The sequence below is a fragment of the Temnothorax curvispinosus genome, unplaced genomic scaffold, assembly GCF_003070985.1.
Source record: "Temnothorax curvispinosus isolate PA1 unplaced genomic scaffold, ASM307098v1 QBEX01006657.1, whole genome shotgun sequence".
Taxonomy (NCBI): Eukaryota; Metazoa; Arthropoda; class Insecta; order Hymenoptera; family Formicidae; genus Temnothorax; species Temnothorax curvispinosus.
Genome location: NW_020216437.1, coordinates 1,873,361 through 1,893,042, shown reverse-complemented (window position 1 = coordinate 1,893,042; position 19,682 = coordinate 1,873,361). Strand labels below are relative to the sequence as shown.

Sequence of the window (19,682 nt, the reverse complement as noted above, 5' to 3'; positions counted from 1 at the left end):
GGAATGGTCAAAATTTCGTTATACGCTTGCATTCGGTTCCAAGTTTCCACGAAAATGATAGACGTTCTTAAAATTTTTTATTATCAGAAAAGCAAAACAATCTTGTTCGTGTAATTGTTCGTGTAACAAGCGCAATTTGTATTTCTGTTATTGAAGAAACAAAGGGGTCTAAAAATAAAATAAAAATGTAACTCAGTATTTATAATATTTCTCATCTTACATCAAATACTTAGTTTGCAAATGAGAAACCCATCTGCACGTTAAATAATATCAAAATATTATATAGAGAGCTAATTATGTATAAACTTTATATGTATATAAGAAAATTTTAATTTACGTTAAATTATGAAATACAATATATTTAGAAACTATATTTATTCTGTTGTTACACGTTATCTGTATATTTCTACATTAAAAAATAGATGTATAATTAATATGTTTCTATCACGCAGCACGTGATAATTCTAAATATCGTCATTAACAAATTGACACCATTGAATAATAATTGTCACTTATAATAATTTAACTTTATCGCGACCCTTTCCCTACTATTTTACGATTTTAGGGGTACGTGCCAAATTTCGTAAACATATTTACCGTTTTATGAGATAAGTCGGATCGATAAAATATTACGTATTTATTAACATGCAAACGCACGCCACGCGATTTTATCGCTGCCTCGCGTTTCACTGATTACTATATTTTTTATTCGAGTGGATTTCTACTGAGTAGTTTTCGATTTCAGGATCGCCACACTCCAGCGCGGACATTGATTACGCGTGTAAAATGCATGACGTTATGAATTCTCAGTATAATTAATGTACCGTACTCGCTAAGTTCTTTTGCCGAGCTTTATATTTTCAATCATCCGTATCGATCAAAAAGAAATTTTACATGAATACAATTTTTCGCAACGACACTTCAAATCGCTTTAATTGTAAGCTCGTGACGATTTTATATTTTCCGCCTGCAAACTTTTTTCATTTTTTTCACGTTTGATTATGGCGTGTAACTGTTCTACGTAACACGTGCGAATGCAACATCACATAATGAGATATCGGATGTATCGCGGCGAACGGTGCATGCGATTATTATAATACAAATCAATCATCATAACGCACGAATTCGCGATACGCGATGATACCCGGCGGGCATCGTGATCGTTTGTGTAAATATATAGATACTGCAATAATTACAGATCCGCTGATAAATATTCTTTGCGTGGAGTTTATTATGTGTATTATATCTATTGATTGTACGTTTCTCGCTCTTGTCTCGGAGATGTCTCTTCGCGCGTGACAATGTGCTTCCATTAGAGATGACTTTGCGATTCATATAAGAACCCATTTTTTAATTTCAAACTCTTGAGTATATAAAAAATATCGCGTAAAATTATTTATAATTAAAAATATGTAATAAACGTATAAAACGTAGAATAAGAAATATACAGGATTTTCCATAGTGCACGATATTTCAAAATATAGCGTATTTTAAAAATAAAAGTTAAAATTTTTAAAATTATTACATATAAGTTATTTAATTGGTCAAGACAATTTAATATTTATAAATGTTTACGAAAAGTATACTGGCACGAGACGCTATCTTTTTTTTGTGGGCGATTCATATATATTAGCTGTACGTGAAATATAGTATCTATTAAATAGATCATTAAATCTAATATTTATTATTTGTTATAATTTTCGTTTTCTTATACTTATAAAATATTATGTAATAAACTTTTCCGCTTTGAAATAAATCACTTCGAAAAACCTGGTAAAATTCCCGTCTTCCACGACTATTTCAAATAACATCGAGAATCATGACGTATGACGCAATAGGTTCCACTGTATTATTCAATTACCAACTGATTGGAATATTTTTTATTTAACAGATAAATATTTATGCCAGTCGGAATTATTAAGCAAGTCGGAGTAATTCGAATATTAATTGCAATTAATATTCGATCTGCCAGCCGTATTCATATTAGCATCGCAGATTATCCGCAGTCAAGATGCTCGCGTCCAGGGGAAGAACCTATCAGCCGCGCGGGGGGTATCGACGTCTGGACGAGAGGTCAGGCGTGGGTGATTCGCTTTGGGTATCGCGGGCAGCGAGAACGCGTGGCGATCCGGTGCGGTGCCGGGGTACGCGGCGGTGCCTAGCGCAAAAGTATAATTCGCGGCTGTCGGAACAGTTCGCGGCCGCAGGTGAGCGAGCGAACGACCCGCTAGCCCGCTACTCGAGAGAGTCGGTGACTCGTGCGACGCGCGGACGTGGACTCTCAGCCCGGGGTCCGATACTCCTGGTCCCTCCGCGAATCCGTTTCAGCGGGTCCGTCCCGCACAGTGCACACAGTCGCGCGCGCAAGAGAGAAAGAGAGAGAGCGGCGGGTCAGGTGAAGAAGAGGAGAATCCGGGAAGCGAGAAGAGCCCGCGACGGACGAGCAGCAAACACGCGCGTCGTCGCGGACGATGCGCTGCGCCGGACCTCGCGCTCCCGCCGACGAGTCGACGATGAACCCGAACCGAGGAGCCAAGCCTCGTCACCACGCGTGATATATCACGGACGCAACTCACAGGGGTGAGTACTCGTCGTGATCGGATACAGAGGGGTGATATAAAAATGAGACACATAATATGAATCTAAAATCGCCGATGTACAACGATAGAAAGGCCAGCGTCGATTCTGGGCAATATTGTTAGCAGAGCGAGTGAATTAGAAACAATGTAAGATATAACACGACAAATGAGAATAATTTACTGTTTAACGCGAAGCGGGAGCGGGCGCGGTCGAGGGTATTTAAACAGTTCGTTTAACAGCTTTTATGTTACATTAGCGCGGTTCGTTGAGTGTCAATTGATAACGGAAACGCTCGGATATACCGCCGGAAAGTCGGATGGCACACTTTGCGGCGTGGCCGTTTCCTCGCGCAAAGAGAATGAGAGAGAAGCATGCGTTGAAGTCTTCTGCGCGTCATTATGTTTATGCAAACTTATGCAGGAGAGGATCGATCGCTGAAATCGCGCCAGAGAAAGCATCATCCGCCTTTTATGTAGGATTATAGGCCTTCTAATATGAACTTTCGCACGCGCTCGCTCGCGTGCGGCGATTATTGCGGACGAGTGAAATGAGCGAGCCGCGCGAATGCACCGCGGCGTTTCACGCACGAAGGGACGAGGCCTGATAAATAAATAAATAAAGCACGCGCGTTTAATCTCTGTTAGACACGCGTCTTTCTCTTTCCTTCGAAGAAAGGGTTGAAGGTATCCATCGGGTGCTTTTGACACTGACGCGAGCATCGATACACGTTCTTAAATTGCGTAGAAATAAAAGATGGGAAACAAATTTTATCGACTGTTACGTCTGCGTCTGCATCTCTCTACATTCTTCTGAGTGGAATTTGAAACCATTGTAATTACTTCAGGTTAATCCAAACGGAATTACTTAAAATACTCGGAAATAACGTCTATTGTGTTTATAATCGCTATTGTATTTGATTTCTTCACACGCAATACATTTTCCTCAAGAGATAAAATCAAAATCGTAGAATTCCCCTTTGGAAGTTTCGACCAAACGTCGTTATTAGTCGACTCCGTTTGCGAGCGGGAGCCTTGACCAAAGCGGTATTTTTTTCAGTTACGGTGTCTGACGATGTCAGAGGTAAAAAACTCCGATACACACTTCCTCGTGCTGCAATCGCGCTCAGAAAATCTGCATTTGATATATTAATCCCCTATTGTAACCATATTTCTTAAATGCATCATTCTCCAAAATATTTCAAATAACGCACATCTACGAGACGTCTGAAGAATATTTGAAAATACTTGGGTCGTCTAAAAGGCTTCTCTCAAAGACGTCCCAGATTTTTGAAGTTTCTAAAGTATGTTTAGAAAATGATATAAATTTTTTAGACATTTCAGAAAATTTAGAATATTTAAAGATCATCCTGAATGTCTCCGATGTCTTCCAATATGTGTATATGTATGCATATACATAGGAACTTCTTCTTCTTTTAACTTTTTAACGACAGAATATTTGATTAATATGGAATCGATTTTTTCTTAGTAAAAATGTCAAAAAGACATCGTTTATAGAAACCTTTTAATTTTTAACGTCATGTATCTTTGTAACAAATTAGAATTTTGCTCAAAGAAACTCTATTTGACTCTCTGAAGTTTAGTTTGCGAAAAGACCTTCTTTTGCTTGTAACTCAAGAATTATGTCTTCGACTATTTCGCTAAAAAAATCACACACATACACACCTCTACATATATTTACACATATCTTTATCTCCTGAGTTGTCTATATGACACTATATGATTGTTTTATTTATAAAAATAGAAATAATTATCTATATAATCGGTTCTGAAAAGTCAATTTGCGGTCTCAGTCGAAAACAACATTACACACAATTAATCTCTTTTTATGATATCTCAAATTATAGTTAATCTGAAATTGTAGAATTGCATGAGCTGGAATAGGGAAGTGTCGCTTGTTTTGTAGTTAATTAGACACTAACGATGATTATTTAGCATTTTGAATAGTGTGTCGGAAACAGCTAGAATTTCCGAGCTTAAATTCGAAATTACGCTCGTCTGCCTACCTGGCCTACCACAAAGGCGTTCAAGGATTCCCATCAGGTGAACTACTCATTTCCTCGACTAACGCGAGGCAGTGATTCATCGACGATCCATTTAAAAGCACGGACGGCTATTCGCCGCAACATTCTTTCGTCACGTGCAAAACGGTTGAGCGATGAATCGCAATTAATTCGCGCGACAAGTAACAGCAGTTTAATAATAAAAACTTACGTTCTTTCTTACGGACGTTTCGCGTTAAAAAATTTGTTAAAATATTCTTAATCCAGTAAAATTGTATTTGAAACTTTTAAATTAATTATTCATTATTATTGTAATTTAGACAATTTACGATAAAAAGATCATTACATCATGTATCTTACATTATATATTTCTCTTTTTATACTTTGAGCACAATTTATGTTTCATAAGTACATAACTCTGATATTTTTCAAAATTACAAGAGTATAAAATTTTCTAAGAAAAATATAAGAGTTGAATAAATTAAAAACGTAATTTTTAACTAATATAGAGCGTAACAACGTGCCGATTTTTCTAATACATATTTAAAAACATATTAAATTACTGATGCAAGTTTATTATATTATAAATTTGTAATAGAATATTCGCATAACAATTGTTATTGAACATAGTTTATAATTTGTTACACCATCAGATAGTTATAATAACTATCACGTTTCCAAATAAACTAAATACCAGATACGCGCGTATTGATCTTCTATATCTATTAATTTTCATAACTCATTGTCAGTTCTAATACTGATTATTATTGCTCAACTAGTCACGTTAGTGAACTTGTTATCCTGTTATAAGTGCTGCATAAAGACTACAAATCACTCTAAAGTAAAATGAGATATAAGTTTCTAATTTGTATTTTTTCACTGTTATGTCTCAAAATATACTTTCATGATCGATCAGGATATTAAAATCTGCGATTATTAAACTCGTTAAGAGAATATACTAATTAGATGACAAATAAATATCCTATAATTATCTTTCATTCACGTACGTACACATACGCGATTTTATCGTAAAGTAACGGTATTGGCGATCATTGTTTTTTCATTATCAGCATTAGACTTTCACGTGGCATTAATAACTATATTTATCCATGGCTCTATTACTAATAAATCAATAAACTGTAGCCAATTAAGCTGAGATAATAATAATTAAAATAATCTGACAGATCGTTTCAAGATAATTAAATCAATTTTCATCTCCGATGACAACATAGTAATAATTTATAATATTCATGATTATAATATCCGGGAATTACTCGATTAAATGAGCAACATTCATATTTTTTTGGATATACGAAATATGCTCCAGGTTTCGCATTTATAATTAAAAATTTTTAAGTTAGTGAAAATGGCATTTAAATTCGTACTTCAAAATATTTGAAATACCGTTTGACAATATAATGAAATATTTTTATCGAATTTATTTATTTAACATTTGTTGATTATATAAGCGAAAACGTAAGTAGGTATGAAAGAAGAAATATAAGAAAAAATGTGAATGACGTCGCAAACTAACATGTCAGTATGAACAAGAAATTGACGGCGCAAATTAACATGTCAGTAGACAGTAATTAAATGCAAATTCGTCGAATTTGAATTTAACCCGTTTCATCGCGTATAGTTATTTATAATAAGCGTGCAAAATAAGTGTATATATAAATAATATTTGCACGAAAAAAATGTTGATACACATTCTGTTAATTCACGTCGGTTCAGAAAAAAACTTTCTTTTACTTAAGATATACGTGAGATTACTATTGTGCGCAAAAAAATGTGGTCTCTTAACAATACAGAAAGCTGCAGCGAGAATGTCATTCTGGTGCCAACTGAGATGTATCTTACCGAGAAATCTGTTCCGCGGAAATGCAAAGATTATCTTTTATTTTTAATTATTTCATTTATCGCTGTATCTTTGTACTGTTTTACGTGTCACATTGTTAAAACCGCTGCAAACAAATTAGCAACAGTTGCACACGTTTCTGCTTTTTTTTTTTTATAAAACATCCACTGATCGTGCTTGATATCATTTTACATAATATCGCATTATCTAATACGACAGATAGATCAATAATGAGAACGGTGTTTATTCGATTCAACGAAGGCATGGCTAATCGGAGTACTTTTTTAGTACGAAATTGATTACGTAAAACGTCTCGCTAAGTCTCTAAGATTCCACTCCACATACGAGTTTTCTTAACAGACGTGATATTGTATCCCGGATTCCGAGAAACATTTCCGAGATTACGTTATTGCTTTCCGTAATACGTGAAACCGCGCACCGGATGATATTAAATTATATTATACGCGTAATTCGAATGATTTTCCAAACGCGCTCGCTTTTTGACTTGTTATCTAATAATGTAACATCAAACAGTAGTTTCCGATATCGCAGCGCTTCCGCCTCGTAACAAGCTCGAACGAGCGGCTCGAGTCGCGAAACAGATTTAATTCGTTCGTTCCTCCGCGATAACATTTGTTCATTTTGGATATACGAGCGACCGTAACATTATCGAGGAGATAAAGTCTTAGAACGTTATTCTGTCAACTGTAATCACGTTTGCAAGCGGATGCTTATAATAAAATCGTAGGCACATTCGCAGACAATTAGCGTCTACCGGCCATTGATTTCGATAATTACAACTTTCATTGAAGCTTTTTTTTTTTTATAAACGATAAATACGTGTGCCACGCATAGCCACGTGTGTTTTACAGTTATCCAGAATGAACTGAGCGTGACGATAAGCTTTATACGTATAATCGCGTCGTCATTACAAAACACGAATACACGTTGCTCAATTACAGACTATTATTTGTAATGTTTTCAATATACATGCCGATTTCTCGTCCGACGATTGCTGAGAAATGGCAATATATCATTGAAAGCAGCGCATTTCTAAACAACGTTGTGAATTTTTGTAACGTTTCTTTCCGATATTTCTTCTTTATTTTCATTTTAAACTTAGACATGTACCGCGTACTTAATTTATTGAATATATTCATTCAATTGTATTATATATCTACAAAAATCAATTAATCTGAACTGTATAATTATTTAGTAGATTTTTGTAAATGTGCTCCAATGATTGTCCTACTTGCAACGACGTTCTTTTTAACGTCAATTGTTTCTTAACTCGCGCCGCACGTATTCGTCATTAGAGCAAACCCTAGCTGTTATTTTATGAGTTTTCGCAAAGCAATTTGCGAAATTCCGTTAATTATTGCCGCATTCGCCATTTGTCATTCGCCACTTTTTTGCCATATATCCGAGAAATCTACGTTTAAACAATTGCAAAAGTAACACGAATGTCCATTCACTCGATAGAGAAGGGAACACGGTGCATTTTCAGCTCGGTATCTTTCTCCACCACTAAGAATTTCAACAACAAATAATTTCCTGCATTTCCCAATTTGTGATTTTCTAATCATTCCATTACATTGTTGAAAGAAGCGATTAACTCTTTATTAAAATTATTTATTCATTGTTTGCCGAATAACGCAATAAACTTAAAGCAAAGTAATAAAGCAAAAGAACATAATTATATCTGTAAATATTCATTAAAAAAATAAAGTTGAATTAATTAGATTTATTGAATAATTAAAATTAAATTTAGTAAAATATAATTAATTTAAAAAAAACTTAGAATGAATTAATTACGTGAAATTAGATAATCGTAAATGAATTACGCGATATACTGGCCCCGATTCCTCGCCAAAAGCTTCGCGTCTCGCAATAGCGAGGAGATCCTGTACCGTTCGAATAAATCGCCCGAGAGAACAACGTTAGAGAGGGTACCTGATGTATGTACGTAAGATTAAAAATACATGAAACGATTATCGACGAGGATTATCAGCGAACGCGATCTAAGATCTGAGGATAAGGTGACAGGTGAAAAATTAACGGGATCGTTACGCGCGATATAAAACAGCCCTCTCCATTTTCTAACTTCAGGGTCGCTGTGCGAACGAGCTCCCGACGGGATGGAGTCCACGTGAGGAGGAGGCTCGACATCGGTTTGCGTTTATATATCGGTTCACGGGCGTTCCGCCCGAATTGCGCGCACTTCGCCTATCTCGCCGATCCCCGGGTGGACGAGTATCATGTCCAAGTACAACGTCAACGAGGAGCACGACATGGAAAATCGCAGGGAGGTCACGCTGACCGGCTTCAGCAGCAACGCGCTCGACGACGTTCTTCGCAGCAACAACAACGAGCCGAATACGCTGAACGGTCATCCGAGCAGCGCTCACGCCATCACCAAAGACGCGAAGATTGTCAATCTCGAGGGTGAGTCACGACCCATTTTGTGTTATCGCATCTTAATTAGAATGTAATCGAGCGTGGGAAAAAAATCGACTTTAAAATACAATTTTCTGATGATTTTCTGAAAGAATGTTACTTGGAGGAATATTAAAAGCAAAATTCCACGTTGAGAGATGTCGAGCTAAAATAGGAGACGACCACAGTCTCTCCATATTTTCGCTCAGAAAAGCTGAGAGACGCGCAGTATGAAATTTCGATCGTGAATCATGGTACATATTACGAAACTATTCGGAATGGAATCAGAATGGAATTATTCCATTTTCTCTAGAAAATACAATAGAATTCTAGGAAATAACTACAATTCCGATCGGAGTCCATTCCGAAAAGTTCTACAACACGTATCCGCAGGCTCGCTTTCGTTGTATAATTGTATAACCGAGGAATTTTTACCCGACGGCACGTTTTCCGCGAAAGCGAATCGCGAGTCCCGCGAATTCGCCGATGATTCGCGCGAGAATATTGCCGGTGTTCGATGCCTGCATGGCAAAAGCGGGTGAGAAAATAATTGGCGTGTGATTCAACGCGCGCGGCGGAGATGCGGGACGGCGCGCGGGAAACATCGAACAAAAATTTGCAAAAATAATCCGTGCACCGTATGCCGACCTTCACTTTCACGCTTGAACAGTCGTTTTTTTTTTCCTACTAGCGTTTTACAACATTTGCAATCGAAAAATTGTTTCAAGGCACGCTGCCTTCATTCGAGTCGCGCATGTGCACTTGTGCACGCATATGTAACGCGGCGACTCTTTCGCAAATAATTTTTTTCTTAAATAAATACGACATCTATCGACATATTTGTACAGGAATATAGATGATTATAAATCACGGCAGTGCTACAAATTTTCCTCCCAGCACAGAAACCGAAGCCGCGAACAATTGCAGTTCGACAAATACACTTGCAATTGAAATATCCAACCTAATTGATTATAATAACAAGACTATACTAAATGCAGAAGATAGAGAATACAGCTCTGTGTTTAAGAATTTGTTCAAGTACCTACTCGTACGCTGTTTGCACGTTGTCTCGATGTCAGCACGTTGATTAATGCGCAAAAAGACAAATGTTTTGAAACACAATAACTGTTCGAATGCTTTACATTCATATAATGCAGAGTGTAGCTCTGCAAGCGCAACAATCGGCCGCTGTTACATCAACTCTTTTTCAAAGCTCATTTCGATCGATGCACAAAAACATTTTGCGTCTACGACATCTCAGACGCGAGCATAACACGCGTTCTAAATAAGTCATTATTACCTATTATCCATCATATAGATCACTATCCACGTATTTTACCTCACAAATAGCTCGTCCGTGCGATCGTTCGAGATGATATTCAAACCGCAGAAAAACTCATCGATACTGACGTTATTCGTTGGCAGTACGAAGGTGCGAAATGCAAAACAGCGCGTTCGTTTTCTGGCAGTTTCATAATAACGAGAAAGACAGTAATAAATAGACCAATGAATTTAAATGCGCAAAAATCGAATACGCTACAAAATTTGATTCTGTCATTACCACGCTTCGGTTAATGATAATAGAATCTACGTGTAGATAATGAGATGCGGTCTCATCGAATATACAACGAGCTGCAATTGAGTTGCGCACAGACCCAATCCGTCGTCCAATTCTAATTTTGATCATGAAGGGCGTTAATTAATTATTATAATGACGTAACGCACTGATGCTCTTTATGCAGATTCGCGCTGTCCCATTTTTGATTAGGTGTTTTACCGCTGCTGCAGCATTTACGCTTTGCGCGATACTTTCTGATACTGATTAATTAAAAATCAATAAGAAAACCGTGCCGATAAATTGCTACGCTTACGTAAGTCGCGAAGTAGTATCGTATAAAGGATAATCGACCGTAAAATTTAATCCTTCCTCATGTTAGAATTATGAGATTCGCGGAAACTGCCGCAACCAATAATATTATATAAACACAGACAGAATTGGTATTCTTGAACTTCGTGCGTTACACGATGCTCGAAAATGCAACGCGAATTAAACACGTTTCGTTTCGTATTCTAATTAAAATTGAGTTAATTGTGTTTATTCTCGTTTAATTATTGTTTTGCGATTATAACGAGCTCTGTTGAGAATAATAAAATGTAAACCACATACCTATATTACTGTTTTTTTTCCTCGTATATACATACTTCTTTGTGCGATAAGTCTTCACTGCAATTCATCCATTATGAAAATTTCGGTTTTATGTCAAATCTGAAATAAGAACGGCATTCGTTAAATTTTTCGACGTCGTGCACTTCAAGCGTGTTATTTTTTAAAGACGGTATTTGAAAAGGTCAACATAAATTGTCACATGACCAAATAAATTCAAATTGCTTACGCGCGAGATAAGCGATTTGAGGCCCACCAGCATGATGCGTAAAGAGTAATTTGTCTTGGCATCCTGTATATTCGACTTAGGTACTCGCCTCTTCTTCCGCTAAAATTAAGAACACGAATAATTTTACGAAGCGACACTCTGATGAGTACAAAAAATATATAAATTATCGTTAATGCGTCAACGTAATGATAGTATACAAAATTTGATACGAAATGGAAGTGTTATTACGCTCTGTAATGGAATCGCTTCTTTTTATGGCGTGTGACATTTCTTGATTTATCACTTATTCCTGAGTGATTTTTAAATGTCGACTCGTCATGCGCAAATATATCTCTCACGTCCATATCACATTTTTCGAAAGTCATATGAGAACTCAATAAGTTTCGTTTCAGCTTAAAAATATTTCAGCTAACACAATATTCGAGTAACTATTGTAATTTTGACTGAAATATCATATTGTACGGAATAAATGTGAAAAACACGACTAAAATTTTTTAATTTGCATGGGAAAAAATTTTGACTTGATATATATTTCTTTGTGAATCTATTCTTGCTAAATAATACAACTGTTATTTTTAGAGCGTGTTTTGTACATATTTTTACCGTAATTTTTAGTACCACAAGATTCTGACAAGAGTGGTCTATGTACCTCCGGAAGAAGCTGGCTCTACCGAAGGGTCAGAAGGTCTTGCAGGAAGAAGCTGGTATTCAAGCGAATACCGATTCTAACGTGGTTGCCGAATTACCGGAAAGAATACGTGGTGAGCGATCTGGTAGCTGGTATCACCGTAGGCCTCACCGTAATTCCGCAAGCCATAGCATACGCCAACGTCGCGGGATTACCGTTACAGGTAAAAGCACATACATATATATTTAAGTACAAAATAATGGCTCCTGAAGTGACGGCCGACTCCAGTACTCCAGTGACTCCGACGAAGCGTCCTCATCTAAGCGGAATCTGTGGAATTAAAAATGTCAATAATTTATTTACCGTTTCCTATGTTACCGGCCTATATCTGTCTTCATCTAACGAGACATCTCAGATATCATACGGGATATACCAATCCTTGTCAGATTGCAACGCCTACACTGCGTGTGTGTACTACATACTTAAAATCTGTTGAAATGAAATTCTTTCTCATTAGGCTTTTAATTTTAGCTTCAAGCCTTCAATGATGCAATGCTGTTCTTTGATCTAGTCCGAGGTGCCGGGACACTTTTGATTGTTGTACATACACGTAAGCTATATACTGATACATTCTGTAAAGCCAATTCGAAGAAAGAAATTGGTCAAACTGCCCAGACAGCACACATGTCTAAAAGCAGGACTTCTTTTACGATGTCTTGTGTCCCGATTTTGGACATGGTCCTGTCTGGGTAAATATTGATAATTGCCGTCACTTCAGGATCTCCTTGTATCACTCAACGTATTGACTATAATGTAAAAGGATATTATTAATTATGAATTATGAAATATTATAAATATCTGGATTACACACACTGGAAAATATCCGCGAATTTAGGAGCTCATCAACCTTGAATATCATGCAATAATCATGAATAAGCATTTGAAACCGGTACCTAGCATGAAAATTGGTCATTACGTTGGTCTTTTTTCTCTTCGTTTTTTGGTCTATTTTTTCAGGAGGACGTTACAAAATACACGATTTTGAGATATCTAAAATATACAAACGGTGAGAGAGACCACTGAATCTGGTGCTTGTTTGTATACAGAAAACTGACCACATATCGGACTGGTTATGTACTGGGTGGATGGACTATTTTATTGCTTTATCTCAAATATTTCTCTCTTTCTGTTGTTTCGCATTTTAGAAAAATATTTCAAAAAGAAGTTCTACAGTTTTATAAGAAAATATGATTTATGCAACTGATTTGAGCATGCGATTTTTATAAAATGTCAATATCATTGATATTAATATAAAAAAATATTTTGTTTGGACAGTATGGACTCTACTCGTCTTTCATGGCCTGTTTCGTGTATACAATTTTCGGCTCTTGGAAAGATGTACCTGTCGGACCGACCGCAATCGCCGCGATTTTAACGAGAGAAACTTTACAAAAGGCTCATCTAGGACCCGACTTCGCCGTATTGCTGTGTTTCGTCTCGGGCTGCGTCTCCTTTTTGATGGGCATTTTGCAATTAGGTAACATTATAAAGATATTTAAAAATTGAAATTGATGTAATTTGCGAATTATCACATTTATGGATCCAAAAATTAACGGTCTTTATTTCACACGATTTTTATTTAATTTTTATATAATATTTTTTATTTAATATATTTTATACGTAATATATTTGACATATATGTACACGTTTATTTTTTATATTGTTATTTATGATACATTTTTAATATATGATTAAATTATTTTTTATTCTTCCGACGATATTAGGATTCTTACTGGATTTTATATCGGGGCCAGTATCCGTTGGTTTCACATCGGCGGCGTCGATTATCATCGCCACCAGCCAGGTAAAAGATATTCTTGGGCTCAAAGTTTCCGGCACCAAGTTCGTGCAGGTCTGGCAAAGCATCTTCGAGCATATCGGCGAGACGAGACGTTGGGATACCGCTTTGGGAGTTGTCTGCATAATCGTTCTTCTACTTCTCCGAGTAACTAAAACATTATTGCATTTTAGTATATATATATAGATAATAACTTGTTTTGCTAAAGTTAACATAGATAATAACTTAGCTTACCTGTTGTTTCGGTATTTAAACATATCTCCCTCGATTATATTCTTCATTACGGCTATAATATTTTTACTTAATAAAAATATAAGATAAGAGAGATTAAAGAATATAAGCAGAATATTTTTGTATTTATTTAGAAGATGAAAGATTTGCCGATAGTGCCGAAAAATACTAAAGTACCGTCGCGGCTTCAACAAGTTATCACGATGTCGTTCTGGCTGATCTCCACTGCCAGAAACATTATCATTGTGATTGTCTGCGCGGTGATGTGTTGGGTCCTCGAGAAGCATCTGGGAGAATCGCCCGTCATTTTAACAGGCCACGTAAAGCAAGGACTACCAGAATTTCGTTTGCCACCTTTTGAAGCTCGGGTCGGGAACGAGACGTATACTTTCATCGACATGATTTCCGCTTTGGGCACTGGCTGTCTAGTCGTCCCCATGCTAAGCTTGCTAGAAACCATCTCCATCGCCAAAGTATTCTGTGAGTGCTTAAACTTGACGATATATGTGAAAATCAAGATTATTTTAAGATGAGTAAATCCTTTCTCATTTCAAATAATTTTTTTATTTAAAGCGGCAAATTGATGTATAAAATAAATGTATTTTCTGTCTTCAAATAATCGACGTTGTATCTACTACATTGTATCTAGCTGAGGGTAAGTCGATAGACGCGACTCAGGAAATGTTGGCGTTGGGTGTGTGCAACGTGATTTCATCGTTCGTATCATCAATGCCTGTGAGCGGTGGTCTCAGCCGAGGCGCGGTCAACCATTCGTCTGGGGTGAAGACGACGCTCGGTGGAGTCTACACTGGATTATTAGTACTTATATCGTTGCAATTCCTCACACCTTATCTGTATTATATACCCAAGGCCGCCCTGGCGGCCGTCATCATTGCCGCAGTTGTCTTCATGGTGGAGTTCCAGGTGGTGAAGCCAATGTGGCGAAGCAAAAGTACGCCTTCTCTTGCTTAATATAAAAAAAAAGAGCTAATTAGAATTTATAAACAGTTACAGATTAATAAATATATATATACATAGATTATAATTGTAGAAGGGAATCATAAAGATTCTTTCAAAGAGAATTCAAAGTGGACCAAAATGTTTGTGGCGTTCTTTGTTAATTATTTTTATTAGGTCATTATATAGCTCACGTATTAATTTTTGGATCTTTATTAGTCACTACTTTTTTTGCATTGCTTTATACTCACATTTATTATCTGATCGCATTCGGTTATTAATGAATGATTAACTTTTCCAATAAATTTGAATTAATTCAACAGGCAAAATTACATAAAGTAAAATTTTTGTGTTTGTCGTTTATAATTTAGTCTTTTTTCCCCATTATGTTAAACAACAAAAAATAATTCTACCCACATTAACGAAATACTAATTGATAAGTTAATCAAAATTTGGTTGAAGTCATCTTAATTAATTCTTCTCATTTCATCATTATTATATATAGTTTTTTTTTATGTTTTCTTAACAAAGATCACGTTACAAACTGACGCACCGTTATTTTCAGAAATTGATCTCATACCGGCCATAACCACGTTCCTGTGTTGTCTTTTCATACGACTCGAACTGGGCATCGTGATCGGCATCGGTGTAAATCTTTTGTTCCTACTTTATGCCTCGGCCAGACCGACGTTACGAGTTCATAAAGCTACGGTAAGCACAGCTAAGTTTTTAGTAGCATAATCGTAAACATGCAGTCGAAAATGAAAATGCTAATTAAAAAAGATAGCCGAAAAAATTTAAGGTCATCTTTTGCAATTTAGAGTTGTAATTTAGAAAATGTACATTAGCGTATTGCTTTTTTTTTCACAGAGTATTAGCGGTTGTGAATATCTTGTCATAACTCCGGATCGAAGTCTGGTGTTTCCAAGCGTTGAATACGTACGAGCCGTCATTAGCAAGCAGGGATTACGAGAGGGTACCGCCGTGCCCGTCGTAATAGATTCTACGCATATCCAGGCGGCCGATTTCACCGCTGCAAAGGTGAGTACATATCATGGGAGAGAAATAAAGTCTCGTCACATTAATTAAACGTATCGTACCTCTAACCGACTTACCTTTCTTCAGGTTATCAAGACTTTGATAGAGGATTTTACTAAACGGGGCCAACCATTAATCTTTCATAACTTGAAACCGAGCGTTATCGAGATCTTTAAAGGTGTGAAACCGTCGGGGCTCACGTGCAGCTCCAGCGAACTCGAACTCAACGACCATCTTAAAGGTAAGTCGATTTTTATAGTGGCTCTCCTTCTCTATATGTATAAAATATATCTTCTAAATCTCACGTTTTTATTTTAGAATACACGAACTCAACCGAGACTCTCAATCGATATTAAATATATAATAGATAGAGATGGGGATAATTTTGGACAATATTTTTCCCTCTTTAGTAAGCATCAGTATTATAGTGAAAGTACCGTGGCGTTTTCGTTAAAGGCACAGTATTACTGTGAAGCAAAATGCTACTTTCAAATTTAGCCAATTAAATATATTTTGTATATATGTACGTATATATTTATGAGCACAAGCTATCAATTTAGCATGCATCTTGTAAATGTACGCTATACAGTATAATATTTTTGTACTTATGAAAGGCGGAAGTCTATATATGTATACTCCGATAAGAATGTACATTTCGAATTTACTCTCTTCGAATTAGATAAGTACACAGAGTGGTCTGCATTATTAGTAATACAATACAGAAAATATAATAATTCTGTATATATATAAAGAAATAGAAAGTAGGTAGTACAGAAAATTAAATTAAATTTTTTTGTTTTCATCATTAATCATTTTAACGGGCGTAGCTTGGATAATTTTAATCTCGATGACTTTTACCTTGATTTTAATCTTGACCCTCACGAAGGTCTTAACTGGCAGTCACGCTCCGCCCATGCATTCATTTTACAGTAAATATACCTATAGTCACAATTAGGTTAGCGTATTCAATACTCGTTTGCATACTCTATTTTTATTTCTTGATAACTCTAATCAATAATAAGCGACGACTACAAATTTTACGGTTTAAAAATTATTTTTTGTTTGTAACACTAATAACAGACCATCTCTCATCGTATATTAAAATAAACGCACACAAATAGTGACAGTTTTACATGCATTGTAAATAACTTAATTCACTGTAAATATATCAGAATTCCACGCTCGTGCCACGAAAAAATGTGCATTCGATAAACACGAGCAAACAATTTAAGATATATGTACATCTTGAAAAATTATGTATTTCAAAGTATCGTACAATTGTTAATGATACTGTATGAAATATCACACTGTAAAATATGTACATGTATATATTTGAGAAATTAATATTAATAGTACTAGTTGACGCTGATTTCTCGAGCACCTCCGGACGGAGTCGCTATGTAGAATGCAGGCGTGCCGGGATATCTATAAGTGAAAATATTTTAATAGCATTTATATAAAACGGAGCAAAGCTTAACTTAATACAGACGGAAAGGATATTAACTTTGCTTTCATATGTTGAATTGCCTTATCCACCGCGTCCTTTCTCAATAAAGTTACGGTGCAACCACCGAAGCCCGCGCCTGTCAAACGGCTTCCTAACACGCCGTCTACCTCCCTGGCCGCCGAGACCAGTGAATCAAGCTCCTTGGACGAGACCTCGTAATCGTCGCGCAATGAATCGTGACTTTCATTCATCAATCGTCCGAATTGCTGAAAGTCGCCTTTCTCAAGCGCCACCGCAGCATTCAGAGTTCGTTGAATTTCCGTGACCACGTGACGAGCTCTTTTCACAATACAATCGGACGCATTTCGCGATGTTAAGGCTAAAAACATGTTAGTCTGTCATGTATAGAGAAACGAAGAGTGGCAACCTAATTAATAAAATAAAATTCAAGTGAAGAATATTATAAAATTAAAGGATATATGTATATATACATAAAATCTTCTATCATTACCTAGGATATCATTCATATTTGCATCTCTCAAACTCTTCTTGCCCAACATTTTCGCGGCTTCGTAACAACAATCTCTACGCTCGCAATAGGCGCTCGAACTCAGTTTGTGCGGTGCGTTCGAATTCGTTATGAGAAAAACGTAGTTATCTATGTGCAGCATGGGTATTTGCTTAGTGACAAGATCGCGACAGTCGAGCAAAAGCGCGCAGCCTTCCTTGCCCATCGCTGAGATAAACTGGTCCATTATACCGCACGGCACTCCAGCAAAGTCATGCTCCGCTTTTTGACATGCTAAAGCCTACGTATAACATGTAAATACACCCATGTATAATATGTTTTTTATTTGGGATTAATTAAAAATTGTATAAGGTAGGAGTAATTCAGTTGTGATACATGGATGAATGAAAAGATGAATGGACGGACGAATGGATGGATATTTCAGAATATAGAAAAGAGTTTCTTAGCCTTTAAAAAATTTTTACAAAGAGTCTATTCAAATCTCAGACGCGCGCGATGAACAGCGATTTTATTTATAAATTTCGCTATATCATTATGATGTGCTACTCGGTTTAAAATGATAGTTATAAGCAATTATTAGTTCTATAAGAAATTACATATATATTACCTAATGTCACATTATATTATTGTTATACTGTTAGAAAAAATGATGATCGCTGAAAGATCGTAGTTACCTTCTGCTCTGGTTTCTCCGGTTTTTTCCCGCTCAAGGTCTCCAAGAAGGTGTACGTCGCTACTTCTAGAGCCGCAGAACTACTAAGTCCGGCGCCTGCTGGCACAGTCGATACAATTACGGCATTAAACGCGGGTACGTCACCTAAAAATGTATATTAGTCAGTTGCGTTGTGTTCCAGGATTATCGCGATCGTCGATTTTTATATTCAACTTTCTTGATAAACGTTTTTTAACTGTGGATTTAATTGAGCTTCTGGCTTCTTTAATTTCGAGATTCTGAATAAATTATGTGAAGGATCATGATAATTGAAGTCGCAAGTAACTTACAAATGAAATTGGCGATGCATCCTTTTATATAGTTCGCCCATTTTGGTTCTCCTGGTTTAATATCAGTTCGACTTCCAGCTTCAAATTCGAATTCGTTTGTAGCGCCGACTACGTCGTTCAAGGAAAGAACTCTGGTTTTCTTACCACCGTGAGACCTCCCGGCTATCACCGTGACCATCGGTAGCGCCTGATAATTATTCCGAAATTATTTCGTTGTTTTATTACCGTTAAACGGCGGTGAAGTCCGGTTAAACCGTTCTGCATTTGATAACTTGTATATTATACGTATAAATCAATTATAAAAACAGCTGCGGTTTTTCTATTAAATGCAAATAATACGGATCTATGAACAAGTATATTCGTTATCAAATAGGATAAAAAAGAAGAACTCTGAGAAAAACTTTTTCAATTAATAAGAAAGAATGCAATGACAGCTTTCATAATCGCGGATAATCGATAACGTCCATACCATCGTGTTACGAATGCCAATATTATTTTATTACAGCATTGATCTGTGTTATTATTTTAGTAGTTTTTAAACTATCCCAAATAAGTAATGTAGTAAATTTAACAAATAATAGCAAATTCGATCACTTAAACGTTAATCTGCACGGTAAATATTAATTCTTATATAAAGCTATATTATTGTAAAAATATCATGCATACACACACACACACACACACACACACACACACACACACACA

The 19,682-nt window shown here is 36.3% G+C and overlaps 2 protein-coding genes across 3 annotated transcripts in view; one reads left to right on the top strand and one right to left on the bottom strand.

Moving 5' to 3' along the window:
- The first annotated feature begins 2,144 nt into the window (after window positions 1-2,144).
- LOC112456151 (sodium-independent sulfate anion transporter-like) lies at window positions 2,145-17,131 on the top strand. The gene is made up of 11 exons (XM_025018518.1): window positions 2,145-2,580; window positions 8,568-8,903; window positions 11,903-12,138; window positions 13,251-13,452; window positions 13,700-13,920; window positions 14,139-14,484; window positions 14,654-14,956; window positions 15,527-15,672; window positions 15,832-16,002; window positions 16,087-16,240; window positions 16,318-17,131. The coding sequence occupies exons 2-11, from the start codon at window positions 8,717-8,719 to the stop codon at window positions 16,353-16,355; spliced, it is 2,004 nt and encodes a 667-aa protein (XP_024874286.1). The 5' UTR covers window positions 2,145-2,580; window positions 8,568-8,716; the 3' UTR covers window positions 16,356-17,131.
- LOC112456153 (galactokinase-like) overlaps window positions 17,121-19,682 on the bottom strand; it is a 3,683-nt gene continuing 1,121 nt past the window's right edge. For both annotated transcript variants that reach the window (XM_025018521.1, XM_025018522.1), the window contains 5 exons: window positions 18,978-19,164; window positions 18,650-18,792; window positions 17,958-18,255; window positions 17,504-17,825; window positions 17,121-17,424 (listed from right to left, as the gene is read on the bottom strand). In XM_025018521.1, the coding sequence (XP_024874289.1) occupies window positions 17,355-17,424; window positions 17,504-17,825; window positions 17,958-18,255; window positions 18,650-18,792; window positions 18,978-19,164 (1,020 nt within the window). In that variant the 3' untranslated portion in view covers window positions 17,121-17,354. The remainder of the gene's footprint in view (window positions 17,425-17,503; window positions 17,826-17,957; window positions 18,256-18,649; window positions 18,793-18,977; window positions 19,165-19,682) is intronic.